Raw genomic sequence first — 15,014 nt, forward strand, 5'->3', positions numbered from 1 at the left:
GAATAAAAGTACAAAGTCCTCTGAAGTATTAATACTGAAATTAAGTTCAGTGCGAAGGTACAGTTACCACAACACTCACATAAGTACAGTATCTGAGAAAAAAAACGTCACTGTTTACATCTGTTTATTGACCTTGTGGATCAGAATATGGCACATGCCACAGTTTGATAGTTGGTAGGCGTTTATTTAAAAAAGAAAAACAAAGAAAGAGAGAAAGCACCAATATTGTATACCTTAGTCATTTACCAAAAACAAAACCATTATGTAATCAAGCAAAAATTGGTGATGCAACATTGTGAGCATAGTCTTGAAGTGATAAATTCTCAGTGGAAGTAATGGATTTTATATATATATATATATATATATATATATATATATATATATATATATATATATATATATATATATAACTGGAGAATTTCTCTGATTGTGCGAGAAACCCATGTCATTGTTGTATTTTGCATTTAATAATTACTGATACAATAAAACGGCTTGTTCTAAAAGCTGGTTCTTTATATTTTATTGACTCAATATCTAAATCGTGTATTGCAATGTTTGTAACGTTGCATGCCATTTTAAATCTCATAACAAGGTGAAATGCTAACACAGAATACGGTGAACATAATGTGCATGTATATCTGCATATATGCGTACGATGGAAAGCTAAGGGTGTTTAATTCACCTGGAGCTGCGGTGATGGTGACACCACCGCCTGGAGGAGCCTGCAACTCGCGTCACCATGGAAGCGCTCAGTTTGCGACATGTATTCGCCATTTTGCTTTCTCAGTGTGTGTGCGCCCGTATGTGTGTGTTTGTATCTGTGAGTGTGTGTGCTGTGTGTGTGAGCGTGTGAGAGTGTGGGCGCCCCTCGATGAGAATACCTCTGTAGCCTCCAAACATTTATCACTCCACAGATAGCAGCTCCAACAACCGGGAGAAAACGTCTCCACTGTCGGGGTCGCCGCTCCCTCATTGAGACATGCAAACTTGGACCACGTAAACGTCAAACAGCCTCGACAGGCTCCAGCCAAGAGGACCGCCGGGAATTGTAAGGTCTGTTTTCTGGCTGTTTTTCTAACTTTGCTAGCCCCAGTCAGCCAGCACCAACACGGCTGTAGCCAGCTAGCTTAGCACCGTTGAGGCGACGTTAACGTCATTAAAGGGTTTCGGGTAGCGGACGGTTTGCCTAACGGTTACCAGGGATCGATCGTTAAGACCGCTGGAGTCATTTTCTTACTAGCCCAAAATACCGGCTGGTAGTTTAACGTTTAAACAAGTAGCATTGGGAAGGAATCAGGAAACGTTACGGTAGGTGCTGAATACCGGAATGGCTGGCAGCCACAAGTGGTTGAGTGCCCACAAGTTAGTTAGAACATTGAGGTCGAGCTGTTTAAATGTGCTGTTAGATGACTAATAATCGAGCTTTCATGGTGGTTTTTGGCTCCTCGCTGTTTTATTTCATTCGAGGGATGCACGATAATATCGATATATATCGTCAGTATTGCAAATATCATCAGTTTCCCTAACTAATCTTATTGGTCCTGTTGGCTGGAGTGGTCCATTATTGCTGGTTGTTGTTGTTGTTTTTGCATAAATAAGTTGGTAACTATATGATATGGGTTTTTCCAAACATTCTTAAAATAAAGAAAGGTGACACATTTAAGTAAGGAAAAAGTTGTTGTTTAAAAAAAAAAAAAACATGAAAAAAATTGATCCATGCATGCTAACTTTTTTCCAGTATGTACAATATGTGAATATTATGTTAACATCAGGGTTTGCAAAATAGGTTATTAATTTTTAATTTGTTTATTCGGGAAAAAATTAGACTGGAAAATGTATGTAATTAATTATAAAGTGAGAAGCGTGAGTAACCAGTGGAGGACAGAAATACCTCTCGGCTCAGTCTAGCGCCATAAATTGAAAGAAGAAGAAGACATCTTCGGTTGTTATGTGAAACGAGGATGGAAGCAGATGTGGTTACTAACCATACTGAGACACGTGTTTGGTTCATATTTTTGGAGCGTTCGGACCACCGTTGCTTGTGAATGATGGAAAATTAGAAAGATTACCACTTCTAAAGTTTTCTATTCACCTTTTTCCACATTGCCAATGTTTTATCGATGTACGTGATTAATTTCAACAAAAAAAATCATATTTTTTTAATCACCTTGACAGCTATATTTTTTTCACACAACCCATATCATTGGTCAATATCGGCTGCCTTCCAAATTAGCCAGAAAATACTGGCATATTGCATATCGGGGGGGGAAGAAAATCCAATACTGTGAAATGCTTCTTTATTCTTAATTTTGTTACTGTTTTGTTTTTTTTCTTGGCTTTTACAGTTGAACTAGCCTGAGAGTGGATCCACCTCATCAACCGCTCAGGATGCAAGGCAGTAGGAAAGAAGAGGAATATTACGGTCCTCACAGGATTGTGTTTGCTTTCTTGAATTCCTGACTTTGACAACATCCATTGGACCGTCAATAATGATACTTGGATTAATCTCCCAGGAGTTACATGAGCAGCTTCTGGACTTAAAGAATTACCAGAATCGCACAAATGGGGTGGAGGAGCTGAAACATATCCTCTCAGAAGTGGACATGACATCAGTCACATCTGACAGTATCGAAGAGTTCATTCATTTTCTCCCCCGACTTCTGGATGACAGTAATTTTAAAGTATTGTTTGGTACCTTACAAGTTTTAAACTTACTCATTCAAAAGTTGGATACAAATGTAGAGAAATATATCAAACAGATCGTCCTGGTGGCTCTCAAGGCTCTCGGCGACACTCGCACCATCACCAGGAATGAATACATGAGTGTGTTTCGACAGATGATGAAAACCGTTGCCCCGCAACAAGTGTTGGATCTCATCACCGGCAACTTGAAACACAAGAATTCTCGGGTTCGGGAAGATGTTCTCAACATCATTATTGCAGCTATGCTCACTCATCCTAGGAGGGATTTTAATATCTCTAAGCTTTGTTTTGATGTTGCACCGTCCCTGACAGACAGCAAAAAGAAGGTCCGCCACGCCGCCCTGGAGCTGTTTGCTGTTTTTGACCATTGCCTTGACACAGGGAAGAAGCAGCCTCTCATGAAAGCTGTCGACATGGTTGAACTCAATGAGGAGGCGGAGGGTCTTATGGCAGCTGTACAAGCCAGACGGGCAAGACACATCCTCCCAAAGCTGTCTTCAGAGGGGATGGTGGAGTACGGCCTGGTGATGCCCAAACCAGGGAAACGCTGCTCCCCCCAGCATAGCTCTGGAGCTGATCTGGATTGGGTGATGAACGGTGGGAGGATCAGCAGTGCCAGGAGTTGCAGAACTGAACCAGACAGTGATCAGTTGTATGGCTATGGCAGCTTAGGCTCACTCACAGACGAGCTTCCATTTCAAAGGAGGATTGTCAGCGCAGGGAAAGGCAAGAACAAACTACCTTGGGACATGTCCAGTCTCTCATCCTCTGAAAATGACCAGCAATGCAGCACCCCCAACGGAAAGTGTTCTGAGCAGGTGGGGTCCATCATCACTGTTGTAGTCCCACTTGTCTCTCCTCCCAATCATGCCAACTGGGAACAGTTCCAGAGTCAGTATATGTTTTCCGTGGCTTCATGATTCTTAGTCAAAATCAGACACGGCTTAGAGAGATATTCTGGGAAAGGCTTGATTACCCAAACAGCTGATGGAAATGGATCGACTCAACGAGCTTTGCTCCAATTGTTTTTTGAAAGGACAACTAAAAATAGTCTTTAGCACTTAGAGCTTAATCAGTCATTTGTTGACAACCTGTACAGAGATTTTAGGAGCACGGGAGTGTCTCCTTTTGAGATTACCGAGCATTTCAAGTGGCCGGGCAGTTGGGTTGATTGGCCCCTAATCACTCAGGAAGAGCTGCAAGCAGCATGGAACGAGTGTTTTGTTGTGTTTTTTGTCGCGTGTGCATGGCTCCCTCCACAGAGAAAACATGAAGATTCCATTCAGTTTTAAGGGTTTCATATGGATTTGACATTTCTTAAATGAGCTGAGTCACACTCAGAGGCACGAATCCAAACAGTCTCCCAGAGGTTGCACTCTGCTCACAGTGGAGGGCTAAAACCTAAATATAGTAATGTTCTGTGCCATGAAATCAGGATGAAGTGCAGCTGAGAGGAACAGTGAGACACCGCTTTACATTTTTCAGTAAACCTCCACCTTGTTGACTGTTGATTTAAATTGAATCGGGGGGTTCAAGTCTGAGCCCCTTTACCGCTCCTGACGTACTGGACTGCCTACATAGAACCACGATGATGTTGTTTCACCCCATTGACAGTCAAATATGTAGCCAAGCTTGCGTTTTAGAGAGTAAACCAAATACATGCTCTGCATTGAGCCATTTAATAGTTTCTGACCTGACACGAAGGAAAAACAACACAATTCTCCCAAAACTACTTCATTGCTAAACTGTTTGTGATCTAATAATCTGAGTCCCTCCTGAAACTGCGTAGAGCCCCCCTGGGGAGGCCCGCCCCTCACTTTTAAAACCCCAGCATGAGATCATCCTCACACACTACCTTTGAGACATTGTCATGACGACTCATAACACTGGTTTCATTGCTCTGACATTATATTTTTGTCAGGTAATTGTAGGAACATGTGGTTCTACAGGCATTGAAACCAGAGAGGGATGTGAAGATAAGGATGTAATAAACTACAAGAAGACCTCACATGATCACCGACGGAAGAAGTTATTTGCTCTAACTGCATTTACCCAGAAATATACAGACGTGCGTTTGAACATTTTATATTCCCAAGAGTAGATGTGCATGCAAACATTTACAAACAGACCTTTTGAAATGATTCTTTTGCCTCCACCTATTTGTTAGTACAACTCAATTATTTCAGTGCGAGCAGAGGGCTTGACCTCACAAGCCCTGCAGTAGTGTGTGAAACCTTCAGTAATTGTGTATTTGATGGGAGAATTTTAATATATTCATGTTAATCTCCATCAGTTTCAGTGCGTGCTTGTTAATTCCCATAGAAAGGTTCTGATCTTCATGCAATTTAAAAAAAAAAAAAAAAATCTAGCGGAACTTTCCACCCCTTTGCGCCCCCATTGTCACATCAAGGGTGATTAAATAAATAGTTGGGATTGTGAAGGATGCATTGTGGAAATGAAACCATATCATATTTCATCAGCTTTGTTCCCATTAATTCTCATGTATTCCAGTTAATGCCCATTCATGTCTATCAAAGGTTTCAAACTCTTGAAAAAAGTGGGTACGAATTCCCGAGCTGGACACACAGTGGAAAATTTCCACCATATTGTCACGTCCGATCTGTTTAATCACTTTGTGTTGTGATTGCAGCGTGGAACTGAGACCGTATCACATTTCATCAGCTGCCAGTGTTGAATAACAGAAATGAGACTACTGTGAGCCATATGCTAACGAGTGGCTTTGTTTCAAGAGGTATTAATTGACCATATTTAGTTCTGGAAACTATTACCCAGCATACAGGCTTCCATTTCAGAACCTTCTGTTTACAGCTGTCTCTTGTTTCCCAGCAACCCCATTACCACAACGCACACTTAGGGATGTAGGGGGTGTGAAAGGAGCATAATTGGTTACATCACAAGGTTATGCTTGTAAAACATCACTTATTTACAGCTCGAGTGTTGATTGCAATCACACTGAGTGCTCAGCAATGAGTGTGATCCTGTTGCAGGCAGTGTGGTACCAACCTCAGCCACGAATTGACTGTAACAATAATCTCTCATTACTTAATTTGTCTTGCCCAACCTTCCACAGAGGACAGAAAAACATCATAAACATTAAGTTGATACTCTTTACAGTCAGCATTCAAAGGCCAAAGTCCCTCTTCTACTTCATTTTGTTCAGGCCCGTGGATGGAATTGCACTCTGTTTACAAAGTGTTTAAAAATAATGTTCTGGCTTCCCACAGGTAACCAATGAAGATAATCTTCCTCCGTCCGGGAGTCCAGACACCTACATACCCAGTTTTTGTAAGTGCCAATGCTTCCTTTGCTGATACTCTCATTAATCCCTCACAAAGTGACGTACAGTTGGCACCGTCAACTTCAGCTGAACTCAAATTAGAGCAGCTTTGAATTGGATTAGCATGCTGAGTCAACAGAGTCACAATGTCTCAGAAAGTCCTGTGATGAGCACAGTGACAAGCCTACCTGGAAGGTGAGTAGCCGTGATTAAAACAACAGCATGTATCTTACAACTTGGGGCTGTTGAACCATTTGACTATGTATTTGAGTTCATCACCTGATTGTCAACAGGCTTTACTTCTAGCCCAGACTGCTTAGCTGCTTTTCATCATCAGTTCCAGCCAATTAAGGTACTATATTTACCAGCCTAATGTAACATTTCACGTTACCTAAAACGAAACAGATTCAGATCATGACAGATGGTGAATAAATCCTACACTAAGTCTGTCCAGTTCCCAGTTTTCAGTAACATGGCTGCAATAAGGTCTGTGGTTCGTACGAGCCTAAGATAGCTCAGTGTTTTCTACTTCTACCTTTGTTGCTCTACAACATAAAATGTGAGTGGCCAGTTAAGCTTGTCTCTGTCTAACACCGTCAAGCACTGTTTTCTTCAAAATGGTCTTTGTCTGGTCCAGCGGCGCGGTGGTGCAGTGGTCAGCACTGTCGCCTCACATCAAGAAGGTTCTGGGTTCCAGTCCCGGCTCGGGAACGGGTCTTTCTGTGTGGAGTCTGCACATTCTCCCTGTGCCTGTGTGGGTTCTCTCTGGTTCTCCGGCTTCTTCCCACCGTCTAAAGACATGCAATTGGGGACGAGGCTGATTGATACTCTAAATTGACCGTAGGCGTGACTGTGAGTGTGAATGGTTCTCTGTCTCTATCCCGGGTGAACCCTGCCTCTTGCCCAAAAGCAGCTGAGATAGGCTCCCCCGCCACCCTTAACAGGAATAAGCAGAAGAAAATAAGACAGTGGATGGTCTTTGTCTGCTCTTATAGAACTATGGGAAATACTGTAATATAAAAATCAACACTTATCGCTTTGAACCAGGAAATACAGAGGAGGAACTACCGGTTTTAGATGATGAGCAGTTAAGACTGAGGTATGCTAGCCTACCCAAACATTAACATTCATTGCACTAAGCTGACTAGCAGTCATCCAGTCACCGTGGGTCTCGACCTCCAGATGTACACAGAAAAGAAGGGAAGCCATCTTCTTATCTGGAGGCTTTCGAGGATATTTGATTTATTATTTGACGACTTTGTGCTTTTCTTGTTAAAATTGTTTTTTAAAAAAAGCCTTCCTTCTAGGTTCTGCAGAGCCTCAGAAGCCCCAGTCCCCCAGAAGGAGGGTGTCTCCTGTCCGTCTCAGAAGAAGCGGGAGCCTCAACTTAGACCCTGAAATCTTTAAAACCACAGCCTTCACAGACTCAGATTGTGGTAAGAAGACAAAAAGAATTTGCAAAGTTGTCAAAAATGTTCATTCCATTAAGGTTAGTGAGGATGTTTTTACATGCATGTGAAAGGGGTGTTGACAGCCTTCAATATGCCCGTAATTATAAAGCACAAGTTTTGATGTGTCAACCCTCTTTGTCATAGTGGCAGCCAAGGGAAGCGTTACCTCCAGGAACCCCAGTGTTGAGCGCACATTTTCCCTCCCATCTAACCACACCACACCTGGCTCCTTCCTGCTGCCCTCCTATCCTCTGGCCACACTCCCAGGAGGTATGCTCACTCCATCACCATCCCGCCGTCATGTTGAATCCTCCCTCTCTATGTCCAACACTTGGCCCAACAAGAGAGAGAACAGCCCACACCAGCGGGACACCAGTCCCTGGAGAGACACACCAAGAGGTAAACAAGAAAAAAGAATATCAGTTGACTGATGTGTCGGTTTTTCAGCCAAATAGAAAAATGCTGTGGGGTTTTGTGTCATCAGTTTTCTGCCTTACTCCACTCCAGGGGACCTTCCTGGCAGATGCTCGCCCAGGCCTATTCGCGCTTCCCTTGGGAGTTCTTCCTCAACTTCATCCTTCCGTCGAGCTCTCAGCAGCACGAGAACAGCTCTCTCTATCTCACCAGTCATGGCAACAGCAGAGCAGGCGCAGTCTTATAATGGCCTGGGGTCCAATAATCCCGGCAGCCCTCCGAATCAGCACCTAGAAAGGGACCTTCATCTGGAGCCTGTTAGCACCAGTACAGCGCAAGATCCTCAGGAGCAGGATCTTCTGGACATGCAGGAGGTAAGTGACCCTTCTGTTTTAGTTTATTATCAAGTCTCTATTGACTTTATTAGCTCATACTTGCCAGTCTGGATTACTTGCAGATGTGGAAATCGCTGCGCTCATTACGCAACAGTGCTGCTAAAAAGAGGGCTAAAGTGAGCCTCAGCAGTTCAGACCCGGACCCGGACAGCCCTGATTCAGCTGTGAGGTTAGACTTGGGTCTGGACTCACCTTTGCACACCTCCCCCATGCTTACCAGCTCAGCCAGTGAGAGTCGTCTTTCCAGTCTGAGCTCAGTTGCCAACTCCAACTCCAGTGGCATCAAATGCAGGTAAATCCTTCACTGCTGCACACAGTCATATCATCATATGTCATCATACTGTCCACCTGAGGCTGTGGTAAGAACTCTGTGCTCTAGATTAGATGATATTGTTTCACGTTGGAAATATTTTAGCAAAAAGGCAAGTTAGATGTATATCTGTAGTACAGTTAAAACAACATCAGTGTTTCACTAGCATATTCAAAACAGGACCAAAAAAAATGCCCACAGAAGGAAAACCAAGAATTCCCTGGGGCCTGAAATAAGAATAGTAATCACAATGTTAGTAGAAAAAAAGATCTAATAAATAAGAGTAAAAGCAATTAGACAAATGAAACCATCTGGTGTTTAATGACTAAGTGTGGAGCAGGGCTAAGTGGTGTTGCAGCATAATGTCTAACTTGTCATTATCTGTCAGCAGCCCCAGAAACTCTACCTCCTCAGGAAGGAAACCTTGCATTGCAAGATCTCCCTCTGCAAAAATGAAGTCTTCAGTATCCATGGACTTCAGCAGCCTTCCAGGTATAAAGAGGATCTGGTAGGTTTGGCTGCTACGCTGCATTGGTTTGTAGCTTATTCGCATTTGTTTTATAAAGGATTGTCTCAGAGGAATGACCTGTCACCTGATGTTGGCGTCGTCGGACTGAGAGTCTCTTACTCTAACGGAACAATCAAAACTGAAGATGAGGTGACAGGACCCTCCCCTCCCTTGCTCAAACCAGCCTTAACGGAATCATTCCGAGCTCTGAAGCCTGCCAAAGGTCAGTCAGCAGGGATATGAAACAGAACTGAGCTTTCTGTTTTCTATGGAACTCTTTTGTGTTTACACAATGTTGTTTTTTAGGATCTCAGAGCAGGAACTCACCAGCCTCCGACGTGCCTGAAGGAGTCATTGGAAGAGGTCAGGAGGGCCAGAAGTATTATTTACCCTAATGTTAAGACAATCCACGCAAGTATTTTAGAGTGGAAATTTACAACAGACAGAAAGGCTAATCTTTTGTTTGAGTAAACAAAAATAAACACAATAAAATTATGTTAGTAGTGTCTTTCATTTGTAGTAAGGGACTTAAATCCAACTGGCGGCACGGTGGTGCAGTGGTCAGCACTGTTGCCTCACAGCAACAAGGTTCAGGTTTCGAGCCTCAGCTGAAGCACAGGAACTTTCTGTGTGGAGTCTCCATGTTCTCCATGTTCCTGTGTGGGTTCTCTCTGGTACTCCAGCTTCCTCCCACAGTCCAAAGACATCAAGAGTGGACGAGGCTGATTGATACTCTAAATTGACTGTAGGTGTGACTGTGAGTGTGAATGGTTGTTCGTCTCTCTATGTTGGCCCTGTGATGGACTGGTGACCCGTCCAGGGTGAACCACATATCTAAATGATCTGAAACTTCCTCCTGATGTGTCATAGGCATGTTTGGCACGGTAGCGTCCTCCATCCGTCCAGCTTTGGCCTTGTCACTTGAGCAGAGCACATCCACAGCTAAACTCCCCACTGATCCCTCAGCAGGCATCTTTGTTCTGTCTGGATGTCACTTTGAACGTGGTGACAGCCCACGTCCAGATGAGATTAAGGTTAGTCACACCTCCACTGATAGATTAAATAAATAAATCGTGCATGATGCAATGTCTCCAGTAGCTGAAGTAGCACCTGGTGTGTTTTGTGAGTGCAGGATAGGGTGAAAAATCCAAGAGTTGGCCGGGAAAACGTGTGGCTGCAGCACCTGGATCAGCTAGACGAGAAAAAGGACAAGATTCGCCACAGTGTCCGAAAGATGCTGTCAGACTCCCCCACAAATGAGAACAGAATATTAAACTATAAAGGCAAGCATAATTGTTTCAGTTCATCTTTAGTCATATGTGTAAATATGGTGTTAGTTTGTTCTTCATGCCATTTAAATAATAAAATCCCATTGTGAGGTTCAGCTGTGAGAGAGTGAAATGTTTAAGCTTCTGTTGCAGATCTGCAGCTGAACGGCAGCACGCTGACCTCCTCGAAATCAAACTTTACATCTATCAGCCCCACCAGTCCAGTCAGTCCACCGGGACCTGAAAGTCCCACCAAGTGCTTGACACCACCCCACCAGCCAAGTCCCCCCACGGTGCCCCCCAATACCAAAAACATGTCCCGTATTAGGAGAGCACCTAGCCTTGGCAGGACCCGACCCTCTGTGTCCCACAGCTCAGGTCAGTGGAACTGAAAGTGTGTTCATGTTACACCGTGTTACCATCGTACACTGTGTTACTGGTCTTGACACTGACTTGCACTTTTCCACTCTGTTATAAATAGATGTTCTAACAGGTCTCTGTTGATAGAAAATGTTGCAACATTAATTAGAGTGTCATCGCCATCAGAGCATGAACAAATAAGATGTTTGCCTGGGATAATGTGCAGCAGCGCTTTGTTTTGACAACCTAGTGTTAATGCACCGCCACCCACACACACTGCTTCCTTTCAGAGTGATAGAGATGTAATGTGAGACTGAATCTGTGTGTTGTGCCATGTCTGACGGTCTTTTAGATGAGCTGTCCCCTGGTACTCCGGGCTACAAGAAAAATCTCTCCGAGTCGCCAGAGCTGTGTCCATTTTCCAAGCCTGACCTGGCACTGACACAGAGCTTCAACCTGCTGAACTCAGAGAACTGGTGAGGGAATCAGTGTAACAGTTTTACAGCTTCAGTGAACAATAGTTTCAAATATTGCCGTACATTTAAAACAAAAAAAAGGAGACGGTGCTATTCCTCTCGTGTTATCTTGTGGTGCCTTTAAAATTGGTAAATGAACAAAGTCCTCTTTTTTTTTTAAAGGGAGGAGAAGATTGAAGGTCTCACATTCCTGCGTTCTCTAGCTCACTTCCACCCTGACACACTCCAGGGAAGGCTTCATGATGTCTGTCTGTCTCTCATTCAGGAGGTAACACTTGTCCCAGAGATTTTGACTTTATCACTGCATCTGGACTTTAACTGCTTCTCCCCTGGTTCACACCTGATTTTTTTAGATCAGTTTTAATTGTCGGTGCCTCAGTAATTGTACTCTGCTTGATCTTACGCTTAGTATTTTTTTACATCTCATCTTTCTGTTAGTTGATGCTGGAAGTTTGCTTTTGTTCAGGTGAAGAACCTGCGGTCAGGAGTGTCCAGGTTTGCTGTGTGCACCCTGGGCGATCTGTTCAGGCACCTGCAGAAGGCAATGGACCAGGAGCTGGAGGGGACAGTTAAAGCCTTGCTGCCGAAAGCAGCTGAGAGTAATGCCTTCATCAGGCAGGATGCTGACACTGCTCTGGACTGTATGGTGCAGCACTGCACCCCCACCCGTAGCATTAATGCTCTTCTCTCTGGGGGACTCAGGTCAGTGTGCTCTGAGCACACGCACAGTCACTAAAGGGGGGATTTAATGTTTCGTCTTTCAGCGCTGTATTGTTTGTCTTTACTGTTAGACATCTCAACGCATTGGTAAGGAAATGCACTGCCCAGCATCTGGCCAACCTGGTGGAGAAGGTTGGTGCTGCTCGTCTCCTTTGTGGAAGTAAAGATCTCACCGACAGAATCTTGCCTGCAGTCGCCAAGCTGGCCCAGGACTCCTCACAGGAAGCTAGGTAGGAAGAGTTTGAATCAGGTGTTTATAAATGAGTCTTTTTCGTGCATGTGTTCAGAGTCAGTCCCAACCTGGGCATCAGTACTTAGTTTTATCCAAATCTGCAAATGCCAAGAGAAAGAGCTGTTCCTGACTGTTAGGGGACAACTGGTTGCTTGTTTTTGTATTATAGGTACCATGGGCGTCGAATGCTGCTGTTCCTGTCATACCACCCTGACTTTGACAAAATCCTGGAAAGGTATATCTCCACCAAAGACCTGCCGACTGTCAGAGACACTGTCCTCACCCTCAAGACCAAGGTACTGTCTTTGCTCCTGGATGCGAGCGTGGTGTTGCTAGTGCTAGAGGTCAAACGCTTTCATTGCACTGTGGGGGCTTTTAGGGTCTCGGTGAGATGCCTCATGACATCCAGTCAGCCAGAGGCCGACGCACCCTCCCAGGAAGTGGAACAGTCAGATCCTCGTCTCTCACTAGAGAACCCCTCAACCAGACCAACAGGTGGGTGGAACTATGAGTCATACAAGGTCTAGTTTACAGATGTCCATCAATACATCTGGAAAGTCAACATGCTGATTTATCAAGATAATTTGATGTATTCCGCATCATCCACAGAGATTCCAACAGCTATTACAGCTGTAGATCTCAGACGCAGAGTTTTGCAGACAAGACCGAATATATCAAGCAGATCTCAGGTCTGCTGGGATCAAAGGACTTCAGAGAGAGGATCAAAGGAATTGACCAGTTAGTGGACGATTGCCAGCACAACCCTAATATGGTCATCAATAGTATTTTTCCGGTTCGTAGGAATTTTAATGTAATCTCACATTACTGTTCCTTTTATGTTCCCCATCATGGCTCTTTATTTTCTTTACTCAAGTCTCTTTAATGAGGAAAATCTCTGACCTTACACTTTGCTTCTCTTCCACTTTTCAGGTTTTTGATGCCTTCAAGGGCAGGCTGCAGGAATCCAACAGCAAGGTCAACCTATATGCCCTCGAGTCTCTACAGAAAATCATCCACATGCTGAAGGACAACTTGTCCCAAGTGGTCAACATTCTAGTCCCAGCCATCGTGGAAAATCACCTCAACTCCAAGAACAGCGCCGTCTCCTCTGCTGCTATTGGAGCAATTAATGCACTTATCTCAAATCTTGGTATTCATTTTAAAGGATTTGCAACCATTTTGTAGATGTGAATTTAAAATTTCTGTCCAATAAGAGTGCTTTCTTTCCTTGGCAGACAACATGCTCCTTCTCCAGCCTTTCTGCACCAAGGCTCAGTTTTTAAACGGCAAAGCAAAGGTGGATCTTATCGAAAAAGTTGCAGGTAGGTCTATAGATAAGAATGCAGCCTCAGCCTTTTACTTCCTTTATGTCTCACCACCTCTTGTCCTCATTGCATATTTTCAGATCTTGTGATAGAGCTTTACCCTCGCAAGCCTCAGATGGTGGAGCAGAAAGTGCTTCCCTTGCTGTGGCACCTCCTGGGCACCTCGACTCACAGCGGCACTGTTCACGGCCGGGGCGGCAGCATCCGTGGTGCTACGGCCAATCTGTGCCAAGCCCTTTACGCCCACATGGGTCCCAGCCTGGCTGAGTGTGCTGCCTCCCAGCCAGCCCACATCCATAAAGGTTTGAATGAGATCCTGAGGACCTTATCCTAAAAGTAAAGCCGAAAATCCACACACTACCACACGTTGGAGGAGAAGAACTTTGACACAACACTGACCTTACTTGAAGACAGGGATGTTCTACATTTCCTATTGTGCCTGCACTTTTCTATCGATAAAGAGAAGGTCCTTAATGATTAGGAACTCTCATTCATATCTCAGTGATATTTCCTCTGGTACAGAAGCATGGACAAACTTAACGTACTGACGTCAGGTCTGACAAAATCAACCTGCTTTGCACTTTGAAAAGGTAGCTCATTATCACGATAGACGTGAGTTTTACCATCACACTGATTGTCACTGCTTCTCTTCACCATCTGAACTTGTACTGTAGACAAATCAGAGACACTATTGCAGAATGTAAAATTGAAATGCACAAAAAGAAGGAAAAAGACAGGGACCTGAAAGGTGTATATTTTTTTTCTGTTTCATCAAATGTGATGTGATATTTTTATGTCGTTGTTTTGAAGATTTGTGAATTGAGACTAACAGAATAGTACAAAAATACTTTTTGTACAGCTCAGATGTGTATTTGCACAGTATTAGCTTAATTTGTCATTGTACGCTGTATGTTAGTAGAGGTAATTTATGGTGTAATGGTTTAAATTTACTGGTTATTAAGTGCTGGTTGATATTGTCTTTTTTTTCCTTTCTTTTTCTTTTTTTTTTGCATGACCAAAATTTCACGACAGGATCAAATTTTTGCTGAAGATACTGTATCTTTCTTATGTGTACTGATCAAGGTCGGTACGAAAAAATCAGCTGTGCTCTGGTGGTTGCCTGAGCAACGGCAAAGGCTCAGATCAATGATTCTGTCTCAATATAGTGCCAGTCTTCACGTAGCCTTTTGACTCCTCTATTCTTGTTAAATTATATTGAACTTGTTTGTGAACAAGAACAAAGATTGATATATAAATAAAGTGTTTTATTTCTGTAAAACTAACCTCCACGTGCCTCTTTCAAAATAGAGTAGATGGGGATTTTGATTAAAGTGGTACTCCAGCCACTCAGTACTGCACTCAAGTATTTATGCAATTAACAAAATGATGTAGACGGTCAAAATGTCAATCCATCCATACATTTTCTCTACCGCTTTTCATTAAGGGGGGGGGGGGGGGGGACTGGATCCTATCCCCGATGACGTTGGGCGAGAGGCGGGGTTCACCCTGGACAGGTCGCCAATCTGTTGCAGGGCCATCAGGAGCAATTAGGGT

General features: G+C 43.7%; 1 protein-coding gene across 4 annotated transcripts; it reads left to right on the plus strand.

The window, feature by feature from the left end:
* Positions 1 to 731: 731 nt before the first annotated feature.
* Positions 732 to 14,728, plus strand: togaram1 (TOG array regulator of axonemal microtubules 1). Of its 4 annotated transcripts, none has more exons than XM_086183753.1 (23): positions 732 to 1,053; positions 2,346 to 3,521; positions 5,949 to 6,009; positions 7,309 to 7,437; positions 7,597 to 7,851; positions 7,960 to 8,240; positions 8,324 to 8,553; positions 8,960 to 9,063; positions 9,138 to 9,302; positions 9,386 to 9,442; positions 9,950 to 10,113; positions 10,212 to 10,362; positions 10,501 to 10,725; positions 11,060 to 11,183; positions 11,346 to 11,451; positions 11,650 to 11,885; positions 11,975 to 12,133; positions 12,305 to 12,431; positions 12,515 to 12,630; positions 12,745 to 12,928; positions 13,066 to 13,285; positions 13,371 to 13,457; positions 13,541 to 14,728. In XM_086183753.1, exons 2-23 carry the CDS (start codon positions 2,490 to 2,492, stop codon positions 13,792 to 13,794), a joined length of 4,467 nt encoding a protein of 1,488 aa, XP_086039879.1. In that variant the 5' UTR covers positions 732 to 1,053; positions 2,346 to 2,489; the 3' UTR covers positions 13,795 to 14,728. The 4 variants fall into 4 exon arrangements, with proteins under 4 accessions (XP_086039879.1, XP_086039880.1, XP_086039878.1 ...); XM_086183754.1 differs by having other exon boundaries at positions 732 to 1,048; XM_086183752.1 differs by lacking the exon at positions 732 to 1,053 and adding an exon at positions 1,157 to 1,308.
* Positions 14,729 to 15,014: the final 286 nt, after the last annotated feature.

Source organism: Aulostomus chinensis, chromosome 17 (genome assembly GCF_037954235.1).
Source record: "Aulostomus chinensis isolate RoL2024-O1b breed Wild chromosome 17, RoL_Achi_v1.0, whole genome shotgun sequence".
In the NCBI taxonomy this organism is placed as follows: Eukaryota; Metazoa; Chordata; class Actinopteri; order Syngnathiformes; family Aulostomidae; genus Aulostomus; species Aulostomus chinensis.

Coding starts and splice junctions, on each gene's coding strand:
- togaram1 (XM_086183753.1), top strand. CDS start 2,490: ATGATACTTGGATTAATCTCCCAGGAGTTACATGAGCAGCTTCTGGAC. Junction 7,852..7,959: donor CTGGAGAGACACACCAAGAG/GTAAACAAGAAA, acceptor ACTCCACTCCAG/GGGACCTTCCTGGCAGATGC. Junction 12,432..12,514: donor TCCTCACCCTCAAGACCAAG/GTACTGTCTTTG, acceptor GGGGGCTTTTAG/GGTCTCGGTGAGATGCCTCA.